At 35.3% G+C, this 18489-nt stretch overlaps 1 protein-coding gene across 2 annotated transcripts; it reads right to left on the bottom strand.

Annotated features, from left to right (window-relative positions):
- Positions 1–1538: 1538 nt before the first annotated feature.
- On the bottom strand, positions 1539–9457 carry LOC149876118 (uncharacterized). 2 transcript variants are annotated; one of them, XM_090075686.1, is made up of 5 exons: positions 9386–9457; positions 2705–5725; positions 2382–2447; positions 2064–2120; positions 1539–1907 (listed from the first exon to the last, which is right to left on the bottom strand). In XM_090075686.1, the coding sequence occupies exons 2-5, from the start codon at positions 5694–5696 to the stop codon at positions 1588–1590; spliced, it is 3435 nt and encodes a 1144-aa protein (XP_089931812.1). In that variant the 5' UTR covers positions 5697–5725; positions 9386–9457; the 3' UTR covers positions 1539–1587. The 2 variants fall into 2 exon arrangements, with proteins under 2 accessions (XP_089931812.1, XP_089931811.1); XM_090075685.1 differs by having other exon boundaries at positions 2705–9451.
- Between the last annotated feature and the right edge of the window lie 9032 nt (positions 9458–18489).

The raw sequence follows: 18489 nt of genomic DNA on the forward strand, positions 1-18489 counted from the left end.
TTAGCGTAGTTTTCCTCTTTTAACATTAGCTTATGTAGCTTGACATCACAAAGCACAAAACTCAAAAAGACAAAATAAAATATAAGATAAACGTAAAATAAAATACAGATGAAGCTAAAGTTAGGCTGCATAAAATAAACGGGTAACAATATTTTTCTATGTATGTTTACATTGAGTTAAATAAAATCCTCTGCGCAAATATAGGTATGTTAGAGAGTAAAAGTGCATAAAAAGCCTCGCTACTTTGTTAAAGGTAGTTTTTGAATAGTTTTTCAAAAAAAAGGTCTTTAAAGTTTAGCTTATGTAGCTTGACATCACAAAACACAAAACTCAAAAAGACAAGATAAAATATAAGATAAACGCAAAACAAAATATAGATGAAACTAAAGTTAGGCTGCATATAAAACCAACAACATAATATTCTACTAGCCTAGTTTTCCTCTTTTAAGTTTAGATTATGTAGCTTGACATCACAAAACGCAAAAAGGCAAGACAAAATACAAGGTAAACGTAAAATAAAGTAGAAGTGAAACAAAAGATAGGTTGCATAAATACAAAAACTGCATTGCCAAAAATAGAATTTGTTGTCTAGAAAGACTTTTTAAAGTTTGTTTCTTTCGTCTATTGACTTAGTGAATCGCGATCTGGTTTTTCTTAGGCGCGCTTGTTTCTTAGTTGTTTTTTTTTGTAAAGAAAGTTTATTCAGACGTTTTTTTTACGCAACTCCTTTAACATTATTTTTAACAAAGTATTCTTTTATACGTGTTTACATTGAAATAAAACCCTTTGCGTAAATAGAGATAAATTAGAGAGCAAAAGCCTCACTACTTTGCAGAAGAAGAATTGGATGGCAAGATACAACTTTTTAAATTCGTGTGCTTTCTCTTTTAAGGTACTTTTTGAATATTTTTTCAAAGAAAAGTTAGCGTAGTTTTCCTCTTTTAAGTTTAGCTTACGCAGCTTGACATCACAAAACGCAAAAACCAATAAGGCATGATAAAATACAAGATAAACGTAAAATAAAATAGAAGTGAAACAAAAGTTAGACACCATAAAAAAAAAACAAACAAAAAAAAAAACATAATATACTTCTATGTATGTTTACATTGAACTTAATAAAATCCTTTGTGTAAATATATGAAAAAATAGAGAGTAAGAGTTCATAAAAAAAGCCTCGCTATTTTGCTGAAGAAGAAATGGATGTCTAGATCTTTTAAAATAAGGAACTTTTTGATTTCTTTTTCCGAAAAATGGTTGGAGCAGTTTTCCTTTTTTAAATTTCACTTATGCAGTTTAACATCACAGAAAATATTAATTTGCTTTTTAACAAACTCTTAAAAACATCAGAAGTAATTCTAAATGCAACTCTATTAAAAGTGTTAACAGAATAACAAAACGACTTTTTTTTTTTTTTAAAGATAAAAAAAGTTTGAACTATCTTTAAATAAGAAATGTGAGAACAGTTTAACAGAACTTCTTGTTTATTATGTATTTAGCGAAACAGATAAATATATTTGCAAAAGCATAGAGAAAACAAACTACACAAAAGGCCCATCTTTATTGCCAAACTGAACAAACTTTTCTAAACTACATAAATGGTCTCACTATATTGCCATATTGAACAAACTTTTCTAAACTACCCTCTTTTTGAATTTTTAGCTTCATGTTTTTAATTTTGTCTTTAATATGGCTTCGGTAGGAGTACTTTTGCAAGACATGAATGAGCTTGTCACTGCTATGATTTGCCAAGATGCCAAGGTAATCTTTGTACGAGCAACTTGAGCTTACATCTGTAAACACGTCTTGCAAGATGTATGCCAACACTAAAGCTGCACATCGAGGAAAACTTCTGGTGTTGAACCATTCGTTGTGGCCAGGGCAAGCATTCAGCTTTTCAACTATTTCATCTAAAATTTTACAAACTCAAGTCATAACACAAAGAGATTAAATCGAATATTCATTTGGTTCTGAAGCATGACAAGATTAATTTTGTTTTTTTATTTGTTTTTTTTGTTGACCTTATTGTTTGCACTGATAGCAATAACTGGTTTTTGAAAGATTACCTAATTGGCATTGGCTAACTTCTGCTTTGTTTTCCTTTGTTCTTGGCTGAGTTGATCCTGAAATAAAATAAAACCATGTTCATTTTTCTAATTCATAAAAAAACCATCAACAGTTTCTAAGTGTTAGAGATAATAACAAGCTGTGCATGATTTCTAACGGTGATGTTTCTAACTTCATCATTAGAAATCGGGTAGACACAACTTTCTAAAAGTGCACTTAGCAATGATGGCTAGTTTTTATTAACAGTTAACCATCTGAAATTGTGCAAGAAGAGGTTTGTGTTTATATATGTTTGTATAAATTAGGTTTTACATTACCGATGTGTTCTTGAGTAAAAGATGGCATTTCCAACTTGATTTTTTTTCTTCTTGGATCTTTTACTTCTAAAACATAATCAGTTTTAGTATCATTCACTTGTGTAAACATTTAAGCAATCACAGAATTAGTCCTGCAACAAATACATACACACTTCTGTGTTGTTTTTTTTGTTTTTTTTTTTGTTTTTTTTATTGTTTTTCTTTTTTTTTTTTTTTTTTACAGCTTTAACAATAACAATAGGGCAAGGAGTTAATTTGGGCATTTTTATTTTTTGAAAGCGTGTTGAGATTTGCATAAAAATCAAAAATCAAAAAGAATTTACCTCTGGATGTACAAGCAAGACTTTGGCTAAATAGACTACCAACAGATTGAACAGCACCAGGTGAGGGCTGTTTTTCAAGAACAGTACCAGCCTGTTGGACTGGAACAGCTGAAAGAAACAAACTGGGTTTGGCCATCGTTTGCTGACGAGCAACAAGATTAGGAGCCAGAGGAACAGAAAAGACCTCTTTTGAAGGATTAAAAACAACTTGCAGAGAAGGAGCAACATGAACAGGTTTGGCAACCACTTGCTTATGAGCAGGTTCAAGAAGAGCAGGTTCAAGAAGAGCAGGTTCAAGAAGAGCAGCTTCAGGAGGAGCATGGAAAACACGTGTGACAGCCATAAGATTATCTTGCTGTGAAGCAACATTAGACACTGTTTCCAGCAGAACAGAAAAGACCTCTTTTGAAGGACTGAAAGCAACTTGTTGAGCAGGAGCAGCAGAAACAGGTTTGGCAACCACTTGCTCACTAAAGTAAACTGGAGAAAGTTGTGCATGGTGTTCAATAAAATCCGGTTCATCAGGAAATAATGTTAATGCAAGAGGAGAACAAGCTGTGCCAACAGGAACAGCTAGAGTCTGATCTACATCCATACAAACAGCTTGTTCATTAGGAACTAGTTGTGCAAGAGCAGAGGATAGTTCAAGAACTGGACCAGCGATTGTTTGTTCAGAAGGAACAGACGAAACAGGAGTTGAGCTAGGTTCACACAAGAAATCTACAACATGTTCGTTGCTGTCCTCTAAAGGAGCATTGTTTTCTACAGCTGGAGAAAATGGAACCACTGTGGTACAACCGAAAGTAGCAGCACATTCTTCAGAGTCAGAACCGGAGTCTGAATCTTCCTCAAAAATGTCCTCAACATCATGAAAACCGTACTCCTCTGCATTAGTTCGGAGCCAGTCCATCACATCCTTCTCCTCCTTTGGTGGTCTCTCAGACTTTTCAACAGTCAAAGACTCTATGACTCCGAAGGACTGTCCGATGCCCAGGGCAAAGCGCAACTCCTCTGCAGCGTTCCACTGGGACACATAAAAGCTATCCATTGTGTGTCTGCTGTGCTTCATGTAGAGTGTAGCAAACCGCTCGCGATCTTCTTTGCTGTTGTTGGCAAAGTAAGTGGCTATCGAACCGCGAATGCAAGTGGGAGTAAGACGCTTCATGGGAATGTTTACTTGGCTTTTTCTGAAGCAGGACGTCAGGCTAGAGGTGATAGCAGAGGAACCCATCTGGTAAACAGGCACTCTAGTTGCACCTAGTGTCACACCTTCGTCTTTGTTGGCTCTCACCGAAGGAAAAAGGGGCCTGTAGCAGTCGCTCAACTCCAAAACAGTCTTGGTGTCTGCAGCCATGTAGTGAGAGTCGTTGACAAGAAGGTCTCTGTATCTCAGCAAATAAATATCGATCAACACTTTCAAGTCGTTCGGCACTAGAATGTTTTTGGCTCCGTACTTGTATGCTGTTTTGTAGCGCTCTTGCACAATGCAATATCCACACTCACTCTTCTCAGCAGCCATGTAGTCTCTAATGTTTAAAAGAGCAATGTTAGATTTTCTTAAACTGTTAATTACAGTGACAGAGAGCAGAAGATGGTTTCGTAGAGACACAGCATTGTCTCTAGTCAGCGGAAGAGACGCCTTTCTAATCGATTCCACTAAGTCTCTTACGTATGCAGACTTGCCATATTCGGTCAGCAAACTGACATTGATGATGTTGATGCTTTTTCTTCTTTTCACAAGGCTCCTCCTCAAAGAACGAAAGGGCCTCAGCACTTTTCGCAACTCATCCACCTTGCAGCGCAAACGTCGGATGGCCTCATGAGAAAGTCCGAAATAGACGTTTCTGGCTTCACTGAAACGAAACAGGAGACAAAGGGAGACGAGGCGGTTGTACAACGTGTGACAAGACATGGCTTTTGTTTGGTCAAGTTCACTCAGCTTGGAATTGAGCTGAATTTTCTTAAAGTGCAAGGAGAAGTATCTATCCTCCAAAACATTGGAATTGGTGAGGGCGTTTGGGTGCAGCGTCAACGTGCTGTCACAACAAGTCAATATTTCCACAACTGCATTTTTGTAGATCTTTGCTTGTGACCAAGTGTTGTTGTTGGCTACCACAAGCCACTTTTCAAAGTCTCTGAAGAGCTCATCTGCTGACTGGTAATAAAAGTGAAAAGCATCTTTGTCCAGCTGAAACAAGAGTCTCTTTTCTTCGGTCAAGACATAGGAGCTGGAAACCAAGTGCTCTAAGGAATCGAAATCAGAGTCAAGGACGGATTCGGTGTTCAGCTCTTTGTTTTCTACAGAGGTGCATTGGTTTGCAGAAGGAGCCTCGGACGAACCAGCAACTGGTGAGGGCAAGCTTAAAAGAGGATCAGAGGAAAGAACCGGAGAAGAAAAAGAGGAGGAAGGCCCAGGAGCAGAGGATGCAGAGCCTGATGCAGACGCTTGTTCAGCTACTGGCTTAATACCAAAGAAGGCAGGTCGAATAAATTGAGGGACATAGAGCTTCTCGTTGTCGTATCGCTTTGCCTCTGCAATCTTTTGTTTGATCATCTTGGAATCGTAGAAATGAGTCTCTTTCAAGTGTATGTCCAGTCGGTCGTAATACTTCCAACATTGCAAACAGGGGTAAGGTTTTGGACAGCCGGACTTGCGTTCGAGACGAGCATGCTGAAACTTCCTGACCATTGCAGAGTAAAAGATGGAAGCTTCATCCAAAGTCCAAGAATGATCTTTTTTAGTCAAGTGTCTTTTAATGCTTGTGGACGAATGTTTGCACAAAGGCATCGGACAGCTAACAGCGTACCTCTTCTTGGTACCATAGAAAGGTACAACCCTGTTTACGGAGCCACACGCTGCAACTAATGCGGCCCTGACTTTGTTTTTGAGCTTTAAGTCTCTCTGTTCTTGTGACTGCTTTCTTTTCTTTTTTTTTGCTTTAGAGTTTGGAGAAGAAGCAACAACAGAGTTGTTTTCTTGTGAAGAAGACATGTTCAGGTGTTTGTTTGCAACGGTTTTTGCTAAAAAAAGGAAACCAGTCAGTGAGAGTTTTTTTCTTCTGCCTGCATCCAATCCTGGAATGTTTACAACTGCAGGGAAGAGCTGTGTTTTTTCGAATCCTCTGCAAAAGAGAAAAAAAGAAAGAAAAGAGAGCAACAAGAAGAAACAAAGTTTCCACTAGCAAATGAAAAAGAATGAGAGCAACTAGCATTACATGCATGGTGGCAGCAGTGATTGCTATTATGAGAAGGAGAATGAGAAAAAAAAAAAGAAAAAGAAAAGAAACAAATAAATAAAGAGATGGAGTTTGAGAGGATCTCGCAACCATATGACTCAAAGAAAGAAACTGTGTTGAAAAAAGGCAAGAGAGGGCAAATAGAACTTGCTAACAAGGACAAATGACAGACATAACTACAACAGTAACAACTCTCATTGCAAGCATAATAACAACAGCATCAGCATCACTGACTCAGAGAGTGTTGACATAACAAAAAAGAAAACAAAAGTACAAGCCAAGTGGGGGAACATTAACAAACACTCATTGCAACTATAACAACAACAACAACAGCAACAGCATCACTGACTCAGAGGGTATTGATAAAAAAAAACAAGCAAAACAAAAACAAACAAAAAAACAAATAAAAAAACAAAACAAGCAAATTGGGTGAACAGTAACAACTCTCATTGCAAGCATAATAACAACAACAGCATCAGCATCAGCATCACTGACTCAGAGAGTGTTGACAAAATAAAATAGACAATAAGCAAGCAAAGTGGGTGAACAGTAACAACTCTCACTGCAAGCATAATAACAACAACAGCATCAGCATCAGCATCACTGACTCAGAGAGTGTTGATAAAATAAAACAGATTATAAACAAACAAAGTGGGTGAACAGTAACAGCTCTCATTGAAAGCATAATAACAACAACAGCATCAGCAACAGCATCACTAACTCAGAGGATATATAAAAAAACAAACAAACAAACAAACAAAACAAAAACAAAAAAAAACAAGCAAAGTGGCTGAACAGTAACAGCTATCATTGCAAGTAAAATAACAACAACAGCATCAGCAACATCATCACTGACTCAGAGAGTGGTGATAAAATAAAACAGATTAAAAAACAAGCAAAGTGGCTAAACAGTAACAACTATAAATACAAGTAAAATGACAAAAGCAGCAACAGCATCACTAACTCGCAGGGTGTTGATAAAAAAAAAAAGCAACAAACAAACAAAGCAAGCAAAGTGGGTGAACATTAACACTCATTGCAACTATAATAACACCAACAGCAACAGCATCAGTGACTCAAAGGGTGTTGATAAACAAAAACAAAGGCACAAACAAAACAAGCAGAGTGGGGGAACATTAACAACACTTATTGCAAGCATAATAACAACAACAGCATCAGCATCTCTGACTCAGAGAGTGTTGATAAAATAAAATAGATTATAAACATGCCAAGTTTGTGAACATTAACAAACACTCATTGCAACTATAACAACGACTACAGCAACAGCATCACTTACTCAGAGAGTGTTGAGAAAAAAAACAACAAAAAAAACAAAAACAAAACAAAACAGAAAACAGAAGTACAAGCCAAGTGGGGGAACATTAACAAACACTCATTGCAACTAAAACAACAACAACAGCAACAGCATCACTTGCTCAGAGGATATTGATAAAAAAAACAAACAAACAAACAAACAAAACAAGCAAAGTGGCTGAACAGTAACAGCTATCATTGCAAGTAAAATAACAACAACAGCATCAGCAACATCATCACTGACTCAGAGAGTGGTGATAAAATAAAACAGATTAAAAAACAAGCAAAGTGGCTGAACAGTAACAACTATAAATACAAGTAAAATGACAAAAGCAGCAACAGCATCACTAACTCGCAGGGTGTTGATAAAAAAAAAAGCAACAAACAAACAAAGCAAGCAAAGTGGGTGAACATTAACACTCATTGCAACTATAATAACACCAACAGCAACAGCATCAGTGACTCAAAGGGTGTTGATAAACAAAAACAAAGGCACAAACAAAACAAGCAGAGTGGGTGAACATTAACAACACTTATTGCAAGCATAATAACAACAACAGCATCAGCATCACTGACTCAGAGAGTGTTGATAAAATAAAATAGATTATAAACATGCCAAGTTTGTGAACATTAACAAACACTCATTGCAACTATAACAACAACAACAGCAACAGCATCACTTGCTCAGAGGATATTGATAAAAAAAACAAACAAACAAACAAACAAAACAAGCAAAGTGGCTGAACAGTAACAGCTATCATTGCAAGTAAAATAACAACAACAGCATCAGCAACATCATCACTGACTCAGAGTGTGGTGATAAAATAAAACAGATTAAAAAACAAGCAAAGTGGCTGAACAGTAACAACTATAAATACAAGTAAAATGACAAAAGCAGCAACAGCATCACTAACTCGCAGGGTGTTGATAAAAAAAAAAGCAACAAACAAATAAAGCAAGCAAAGTGGGTGAACATTAACACTCATTGCAACTATAATAACACCAACAGCAACAGCATCAGTGACTCAAAGGGTGTTGATAAAGAAAAACAAAAGCACAAACAAAACAAGCAAAGTGGGTGAACATTAACAACACTTATTGCAAGCACAATAACAACAACAGCATCAGCATCACTGACTCAGAGAGTGTTGATAAAACAAAATAGATTATAAACAAGCCAAGTTGGTGAACATTAACAAACACTCATTGCAACTGTAATAAGAACAACAGCAACAGCATCACTGACACAAAGGGTGTTGATAAACAAAAACAAAAACACAAGCAAAGTGGGTGAACATTAACAACACTCATTGCAACTATAACAACAACAACAGCAACAGCATCACTGGCTCAAAGGGTGTTGATAAAATAAAGAAACAAAAACAAAACAAGCAAAGTGGGTGAACAGTAACAACTCCCATTGCAAGCATAATAACGACAACAGCAACAGCAACACCATCACTGACTCAGAGAGTGTTGATAAAATAAAATAGATTATAAACAAGCCAAGTGGGGGAACATTAACAAACACTCATTGCAACTGTAACAACAACAACAGCAACAGCATCACTTACTCAGAGAGTGTTTATAAATAAAACAAAAAACAAAAACAAGAAACAAAAATACAAGCCAAGTGGGTGATTACTAACAGCGCTAACAGCAGCAACAACAGTGTCTTTAGAAACAACAAACAAGTACAACAGCAACAACTGCTTTTACAGAGTATAACAATAACAACAACATGGCACTAACAACAACAAAAGGGTTGGAATAAAAACCTGTAGGCAAAAGGAGAGCTGCATTCAGACAAGATCGATTACAAAGAGGCTCTTCTTTAGGACAGAGGAGAAACTGCTTTTGAGGGACAGAGGGACTTTTGTTGTTGTTGTTGTTGTTGTGCAGAAACCAACAAACTTTTATTGAACCGAATATAACCGAATATAACCGAAAGTCTTGTTTGCTTCTGTTTTGTGCCATCAAGAAGGGAAAACAAAACATCACAAAACAAACGAAGCAAACGAAACAAACAAACAAACGAACGAAACAAACAAAAAAACGATTAAATAAATAAACAAACAAACGAAACAAACAAACAAACAAAAACAAATAGGAAAAACAGAAAACGCAGTACCGAAACCTCGCCATTTTTATCCTTCCTCGAGCTTTCTTTGGGCGCCAAAGACCGAGAAAGTTGAGCAAACGTGACGTTGAGGGGGGGGGGGGGGGTACTTAAGGCCAGCAGACCGACCAATGGCAAGCTTAGGAGAGACCCACGTGAATGTTACATTTTCTTTCTATGTACGCTGAATCCGCTCAAAGTCTGGAATTTCCAGCATTCACGTGTCATCACTCCAGCCACCAGATTGGCCCACACTTTGCACACTTTCAAGACTAGAACTTCACTTAATCACAAATTGAGCCAAAAAAAAACTAAGTCTCGCATGGCGACAACTTTTCCAAAAGCAAACAAAGGCAAACAAAGGCAAACGAAGGCAAACGAAGAAAAAACAAAAACAAGTAAACAAAAACAAAACCGAAAAGGGAGAGAGAGAGAGCAAGTCGACTCATTTCTTTCGACTGCCTTAAACGAGAAGTCTAAAACGTTTAAAAGTTGAAAACTAAGTTTTTTAAATGAACTGCACCGAAAAAACTTTACGACAGTTTAGCTGGTTAAAAACGCAGAGGAAAATATTTTATAAAATTTAAGCGTTCTAAAGATGTCCATTTTTGTTTTTGTTTTTTTTTTATTTTGGTTTGTTTCTGGTTTGCTTCTTTTTTTTTTTTTAAATTCTAGCGATCGAGCATATTTGAACGGTTTCATCAGCCTGTTGGCGCACGTGCTCGAGAGCTAGAACTTTGATTGCTTTTGTTGTTGAGAATTGAGAATGTCCGAGCAGGTTTTTTTATCGATTTCATCGCTTGTGGCGAGGCAAAAATCAAAACGCTTTTTGGACGAAAGAAAGGAGATTAAAAGGAAAAAAGAGAAGAAAAAAAAAAACAAAAAAATAGGTTATGTGTCATAAACATTTATTTTCTCACGCGATGACGTCTAGTTTTGTTAGAGTAATTAAAATATGGTATCAAGTTTGTAATTTCTATCTTATTTTTAGTTACGGATAATTGCCAATTATGTCACGTTTAGTATACACAACGCTGTTTTCTTAATAGCAATATGATACAAACAAGTTATAAAAAAAAAAAGCGTTCGCTCGATCTTCCTTAGTCAGTTGAACAAAAAGAAATTTTCACAACATATGATTGATTTGGTTGTCCTAGCAAGCTGTTTTAGCAAACGACTAGAGGTTGCAACTGTTGTTCATTGAAAACGAAAAATCTAGCGTCAGCAAGAAATTTTTGAATACATAATGTACACAAAAGTGGCACTAACAAATGAAAATGTAAAAAAAAATGTTTACCTTGATGCCAGACTCGCAGAGATGTTGTCGCTCGTTGCTATCGACTGCGAACAGCTTTGTTGTTTTTCGAAGTGCCTCTTCACTCTACTTATAGCCGAAGTTTTGGCTTCGAAAAAAAATACGAACGTCGTTAAGCTCAACGAGCTGCTTTAATTGTTGTTCGTGCGAAAACGAAATGCTTAAACGGATAAAAGTGTTGGCGTAATTACACTTTTCGACCGCGATGCAGTTTGTCAACAACTCTAGCGTACTTTTTTGGCTCGTGGAGCAAAAAAGCCTCATGATAATAGCAAAGGCTTAAAATGTCTTAACATGTCAGCAAAGGCTTAATATGCTTAATAAACTGTGGGTTAAGTTTTTGCGGTGCAGCTCATTAACAACTTAATTTGCAACTTGCTGGCACAAGCAAACGTTTATGACTTCTCGTTTAAGACAGTTGAGCGAAATCAGTCGACTCACTCATTCTCCCTTTTCTGTTTTGTTTTTGTTTTGTTTTTTTGTTTTTGTTTTTGTTTGTTTTTTTTTTCTTTGTTTGTCTTTTGTTTAAAATGTAAAAAACTCGAAAGGAAAGTTGTTGCTTTGTTTGCTTATTGAAAGTTTTCGCCAGTTGCAAGACTTAGTTTTGTTTTTGTTTACTTATTAAAATATCGAGGAAAATATTTGAGGACATCGCATTCTAAAGGTGCCTTTTTAATAAAACATCTAACGATTTAGCTTTTAACGTTATGCTCAAAAGAATGCCCGTTTCGGTTTCTTTTTTCTTTTTTTTTTTTTTTTTTTCCTTTGTTTCAATTGGGCAGAGTGCTCATTTGAGCAGCCCGCCCATGATCCAAAATTAGGACTTTTCTACGAGATACTTTTCATGGACTGTTGTAATTTCAGCAGACCAACACAGTGACTAGTTGGTAGTGTGTGTTAGTTCCGCTTTCATTCACGGTTGAGCGGACCTGTTCGATTACTCGAACATTGGTCACGTCTGGAACGTGAGAATGCTAGAGTGCGTTTTACTAACAATTTTATCGCTTGTGGCCAGGAAAGCAAAACTTTCCGTTTTTGTCTTTTGCATTCTAAAGGTGCCTTCTTAATAAAACCTCTAACGATTTAGCTTTTAACGTTATGCTTAAAAGAATGCCCGTTTCGATTTCATTTTTTTTTTCTGTTTGTTTTTGTTTTTGTTTTTTTTTTTCAATTCGGCATTTTAAGGGTGCCTTTATAACAAGATCTAACGATATAGCGTTTAATGTTGTGCTCAAAAAAAAAAAAAGTGCCTTTTATATCTCTCAATGGTCTCCAACGATAAAACTGCCGACCAATCGCAACGATTAAACAGCCGACCAATGGCAGCTCAATAGTCTCCAAACATGAAACTGCCGACCAATGGCAGCTCAGTGGTTTGAGAAGTGAGATCATTCGATTTCGTTTTATTATCTCCAGTTTGAACTAGTGCTTGGCTTTTATAAAAATTGTCAAATTTTGCCAAGCAAATCTTATACGAAACGCTACTTTGATGTCAAACCTTCGTTACTCCCTATTCCCTTCTAGCGGAGGGCCGGCTAAAAGCTAGAAAAAAAGAGAGAAGGAAACTTTTTTCTTTTTTTCTTTATCTTTTTTTTTTTTTTTTTTTAAGAGGGGTAGGGGTGGGGGGGGGGGGGGGGAAGGAGTAAGAGAATTACGGGGTTAGGATTGGAGGGGGATGAGGTTACGGTTTGGAAGCCTGGGGACAATGAAAAATTGCGTTCGTATAGTGTCCACGAGGGGCGTCCTTCGGTTGTAACGTGCCGCTAGGTGCACGCGTCTAGTAGTTTCGTTGCATCGACCTAGAGGAGTTCTCCGAAAGGTCTTGCGCTTTGGGCTCGGGCAAACGGCCTGCATCCATTGTAAACACGGTCTCTGCCGTTAGAAAATCGTTAACCAGGCTTTTGTGAGCTTTAACAACCATCCCTTTGAGTTTAAAACGAACGTTTCCCCAAAAGCCATTCGAGATGGAGGTACTCACGGAGGTTTGTTACGGTAACAACCCTGTGGTTTGCCATCTTCTTTCTTTCCGCAGCGTCGCAAACGGATCGGCCGGTCTCTTAGGTGACGAAAAAACGTCTGATCTCTCGACTGGAATGCTTAACGTACTAAGATTAGAAGAGTTAGTACTAAGAGTCGCATCTGGCCGCCGTAATTTTCTTCGATGATGTACTTGAAAATTTCGTGACGTCGTTTTCAAAGCTCTAGGGTCGATTTTAACCTTCGACCTTAAAGTCGATTTTAGCCTTCGGTGTGGCTCTGTACAACTTTTGCGGTGAAAAAGCTTGCGCGGAGTCTACAGTTGTATTTAGCCGACAGACGCTGGCAACGCAGAAACAGAATGACTCTTGGGCGGCGCAAACCGAGCGTTCAGCAAATTTCTAGCATTTTACGTCAAAGCGGACAATCTGCACGACAAATAAAGCTAACTTTCTCGTTGCAACAGTTAGTCACTGGACGTTGGACGAGTGTGTACAGCTGTTTTGCGTCGAAAGCCGACCGGTGGTCGGATGCGACTCTTCTTTTCATTCGAAAATCAGAACCTGGCCATCAGTCGTGTATCACCATCGAATGCTTAATGTAGTGATTTCTCGAAACGACAAAAGCTTGTAAAACAAACAGCTTCGCTGTACTGTTGCCTAGTATGTTAACGGATGGCCAGGAACAACCTTGGTCTGTAAAGAATGAGTTCGTTTTTCCATTCGAGGCACTAATTACTGCAGTTTTAAAAGTCACCTAAAGTATAAGCTCATCTCTCCATTCAAGAAAAACAAGCATCAGAGTTTCGGAAAGTTTGCATGCACGACACCACCATCGATGATACTTAAACAAACAGAAAATGAATTGCAAAACAGAACCACTGAATTGCAAAACATAACAACGGACAGCTTGTAAAAAGCATGGTGATGAGCTTCTTCAATCCAATCAAGGAACCAAGCATCACAGTTTCGGCAATGGTGCATGTGCAAATCAGCAAACTGTGATACTTAATCAAACAACTTCACTGTTTTGCTTAGTTTAAGAACGGATGGCTAAGAACAACCTCGTTAGTGAGTATGAAGTCATCTCTTCATTCAAGGAATTAATAATCAGAGTTTTAGAAGTCTCTTACGTGCGATACTACTATCAACGGTACTTAATCAAACAGCCTCTCAGAATGGCCTAGTTTGAGAACGGAAGGCTAGGAACAACCTTAGTAGTGGGTCATCAGTTCAACTTTTCATTCAAGGAATTAAGCATCTAAAATCTGAAAAATAAAAAGAAGAGCTCTTTGTTAGAAGTTCTTATTTTTATTTTTCCTCAACTTCTATTTCTTTTCTTTTTTTCTTTTTTTTTTTTAATGATAGTTTTTCTTTTTTTTTTATCTATTTTGTTCGTTTAAATTAATACAACAGGCGTTTTAGGTCGTTTCTGTAACATTATTTAACACTTTAAATTGTAATAAATATTTGAACTGAAGAAAATCCTTTTCGTAACGTTAAAATGTCATAAGAACATTTCATCTTTACCAAATACGCTTGTAAAAATAGTTTCACTTTTAAAGTTTGTTGTATATGTCTTTTAATTTAGTGAATCGCAATTTGGATTCTCTTAGGCGCACATCTACTTTAGTTGCTTTTTCTTAAAGAAAGGTCACCAGAGTTATCTTACACAGCTCCTGCAGCATAATCTTTAACAAAATACTCTTTTGAAAAGTTTTACATTGAAATAAACAAAAGCCATTTGCGTAAATAGAGATAAATTAGAGAATAAAAAGTGCATAAACGCCTCGCTACTTTGATGAAGAAGAAACGGATGACTAGATGCAACTTTTTAATTTCGCGTGCTATCTCTTTCGATTAAGGTACTTTTTGAATATTTTTTCAAAGAAATGTTAGCGTAGTTTTCCTTTTTTAAATTTAAATCATGTTTAAAGGTAGTTTTTGAATGTTTTTTCAAAGAAATGTTGTTAGCGTAGTTTTCATCTATTAAATCTAAATCATGTTTAAAGGTAGTTTTCGAATATTTTTTCAAAGAAAAGTTAGCGTAGGTTTCCTCTTTTAGATCTAGCTTATGTTTAAGGTAGTTTTTGAGTATTTTTTCAAAGAAAAGTTAGCGTAGTTTTCCTCTTTTAGATCTAGCTTATGTTTAAGGTAGTTTTTGAGTATTTTTTCAAAGAAAAGTTAGCATAGTTTTCCTCTTTTGGATATAGCTTATGTTTAAGGTAGTTTTTAAATATTTTTTTAAAGAAAAGTTAGCGTAGTTTTCCTCCTTTAGATCTAGCTTTATAATTCAGGTAGTTTTTGAATATTTTTTCAAATAAAAATTAGCAAAGTTTAGCTTATTTAGCATGACATCACAAAATACTAAACTCAAAAAGGCAAGATAAAGTATAAGATAAACGTAAAATAAGATATAGATGAAACAAATGTTAGGCTGCATAAAATCTAAAACTGCATTGCCTATCATAAACACAAACGTCTAGTAAGAGCTTTTAAAGTTCGTTCTTTTCGTCTTTTAATTTGGTGAATCGCGATTTGAATTTTCTAAAGCGCACATGCCTCTCAGTTGCTTTTTTCTTAAGGAAAGGTCACCAGAGTTTTTTTACGCAGCTCCTGCAGCATAATCTTTAACAAAATACTCTTTTGTATATCATTACACAGAAATAAACAAAAACCATTTGCGTAAACAGAGATAAATTAGAACTCAAAAGTGCATAAAAAGCCTCGCTACTTTGCTATAGAAGAAGTGGATGACTAGATACAACTTTGTAAATTCGTGTACTACCTCGATGGATTAAGGTATTTTTCGAAAGTTTTTTTAAAGCAAAAATAGCGCAGTCTTCCTCTTTTAAATCTACCTTATGTCTAAGGCAGTTTTTGAATAGATTTTCAAAGAAAGGTTAGCGTAGTTTTCCACTTTTAAGTTTAGCTTATGTAGCTTGACAAAACAACACACAAAAAGACAAGATAAAATATCAGATAAACGTAAAATAAAATATAAATGAAACTAAAGTTAGGCTGCATAAAAAACAAACAACTTAATAATCTACTAGACATGTTTAAGTTGAATTAAGTAAAGTCCTTTGCGCAAATTTGGGTAAATAAGAGATTAAAAGTCCATAAAAAGCCTCGATACTTTGCTGAAGAAGAAGATGACTATATGCAACTTTTTAAAATCGTGAGCTATCTATATCGATTTAGGTCCTTTTTGAGTACTTTTTCAATGAGAAGTTAGCGCAGTTTTCCTCTTTTAAGATTGGATCATGAAGCTTGACATAACAAAACACAAAACTAACAAAGGCAAGACAAAATATAAGGTAAACGCAATATAAAATATAGATGAAATTAAAGTTAGGCTGCATAAAATAAACGGGTAACAATACTCTTCTATGTATATTTACATTGAGTTAAATAAAATCCTTTGCGCAAATATAGGTATGTTAGAGAGTAAAAGTGCATAAAAAGCCTCGCTACATTGCTGTAGAAGAAGTGGATGACTAGATACAAACTTTTAAATTTGTGTGCTGTCTCTATCGAATAAGGTAGTTTTCGAAAGTTTTTTCAAAGCAAAAATAGCGCAGTGTTCCTCTTTTAAATTTAGATTATCTCAAAGGTAGATTTTGAATAGTTTTTCAAAGAAAGGTTAGCGTAGCTTTCCTCTTTTAAGTTTAGCTTATGTAGCTTGACATCACAAAACACAAAGCTCAAAAAGACAAAATAAAATATAAGATAAACGTGAAATAAAATACAGATGAAGCTAAAGTTAGACTGCATAAAAAACCAACAACATAATAATCTACTAGGTATGTTTACATTAAATTAAATAAAATCCTATGCGCAAATATAGGTATGTTAGAGAGAAAAAGCCTCGCTACTTTGTTAAAGGTAGTTTTTGAATAGTTTTTCAAAGAAAGGTTAGCGTAGTTTTCCTCTTTAAAGTTTAGTTTATGTAGCTTGATATCACAAAACACAAAACTCAAAAAAGAAAAGTAAGATAAAAGTTAATCGTAAAATAAAATATAGGTGAAATAATTGTTAGGCTGCATAAAAGAAAAAAAAAATCATAGCATAATAATCTTCTATATATGCTTGGATTGAATTAAATGAATTCCTTTGCGTAAATATAAGCAAACTAGTGAGAAAAAGTGCATAAAAAGCATCGCTACTTTGCTGCAGAAGAAGTGGATGACTATATGCAACTTTTTAAAATTGTGTGCTATCTCTATCGATTAAGGTTTTCGAAAGTTTTTTCAAAGCAAAAATAGCGTAGTTTTCCTCTTTTAAATCTAGCTTTTGTCTAGGGTAGTTTATGAATAGATTTTCAAAGAAAGGTTAGCGTAGCATTCCTCTTTTAAGTTTAGCTTAAAATTCTTGGCATCACAAAACACAAAACTCAAAAAGATAAGATAAAATATAAGATAAACCTAAAACATAATATAAATGAAACTAAAGATAAGCTGCATAAAAAACTAACAACATAATAATCTACTAGGCATGTTTAAATTGAATTATATAAAATCCTTTGCGCAAATATAGGTATGTTAGTAAAAAAGCATTAAAAGCCTCGCAACTTTGTTAAAGGTAGATTTTGAATAGTTTTTCAAAGAAAGGTTAGCGTAGTTTTCCTCTTTTATGTTTAGATTATGTAGCTTGACATCACAAAACACAAAGCTCAAAAAGACAAAATAAAATATAAGATAAACGTAAAATATAGATGAAACAAAGTTTACACTGCATAATAAACAAACAACATAATTATCTACTAGGCATGTTTAAGTTGAACTAAATAAATTCCTTTGCGCAAATATGGGAAAGTTAGACAGTAAAAATCCATAAAAAGCCTCGATACTTTGCTGAAGAAGATGACTATATGCAACTTTTTAAAATCGTGAGCTATCTATATCGATTTAGGTCCTTTTTGAGTACTTTTTCAATGGAAAGTTAGCGCAGTTTTCCTCTTTTAAGATTAGATTATGAAGCTTGACATAATAAAACACAAAACTAACAAAGGCAAGATAAAATATAAGGTAGTTTTCGAATGTTTTTTCAAAGCAAAATTAGCGTAGTGTTCCTCTTTTAAATCTAGATTATCTCAAAGGTAGATTTTGAATAGTTTTTCAAAGAAAAGTTAGCGTAGCTTTCCTCTTTTAACATTAGCTTATGTAGCTTGACATCACAGAACACAAAAACATAAAATAAAATATAAGACAAATAGATGTAGCTAAAGTTAGGCTGCATAAAAAACCAACAACATAAAATATCTACTAGGCATGTTTAAATTGAATTAAATAAAACCCTTTGCGCAAAAATAGAGAGTAAAATGCATAATGTTAGAGAGTAAAAGTGCATAGAAAGCCTCGCTACTTTGCTGTAGAAGAAGTGGATGACTAGATACACTTTTTTAAACTTGTGTGCTATCTCTATCGAATAAGGTAGTTTTCGAGAGTTTTTTCAAAGCAAAATTAGCGTAGTGTTCCTCTTTTAAATCTAGATTATCTCAAAAATAGATTTCGAATAGTTTTTCAAAGAAAGGTTAGCGTAGCTTTCCTCTTTTAACATTAGCTTATGTAGCTTGACATCACAGAACACAAAAAGATAAAATAAAATATAAGACAAACGTAAAATGAAAAATAGATGTAGCTTAAGTTAGACTGCATAAAAAACCAACAACATAATAATCTAACAGGTATGTTTAAGTTGAATTAAATAAAACCCTCTGCGCAAATATAGGAATGCTAGAGAGTAAAAAGGCATAAAAAGCCTCGCTACTTTGTTAAAGGTAGTTTTTGAATAGTTTTTCAAAGACAGGTTAGCGTAAATTT

This window comes from Hydra viridissima, unplaced genomic scaffold, assembly GCF_058129835.1.
Source record: "Hydra viridissima isolate aposymbiotic clone 2 unplaced genomic scaffold, HvirCarnegie_v1 scaffold_30, whole genome shotgun sequence".
NCBI lineage: Eukaryota > Metazoa > Cnidaria > Hydrozoa > Anthoathecata > Hydridae > Hydra > Hydra viridissima.

Excerpts from the sequence above, each read along its gene's own strand:
- LOC149876118 (XM_090075686.1), bottom strand. The coding sequence starts at position 5,696 with ATGTCTTCTTCACAAGAAAACAACTCTGTTGTTGCTTCTTCTCCAAAC. Across the intron at positions 2,448-2,704 it reads TCTTGCTTGTACATCCAGAG|AAGTAAAAGATCCAAGAAGA; the intron begins GTAAATTCTTTT and ends ATTATGTTTTAG. Across the intron at positions 2,121-2,381 it reads TTTTACTCAAGAACACATCG|GATCAACTCAGCCAAGAACA; the intron begins GTAATGTAAAAC and ends ATTTTATTTCAG.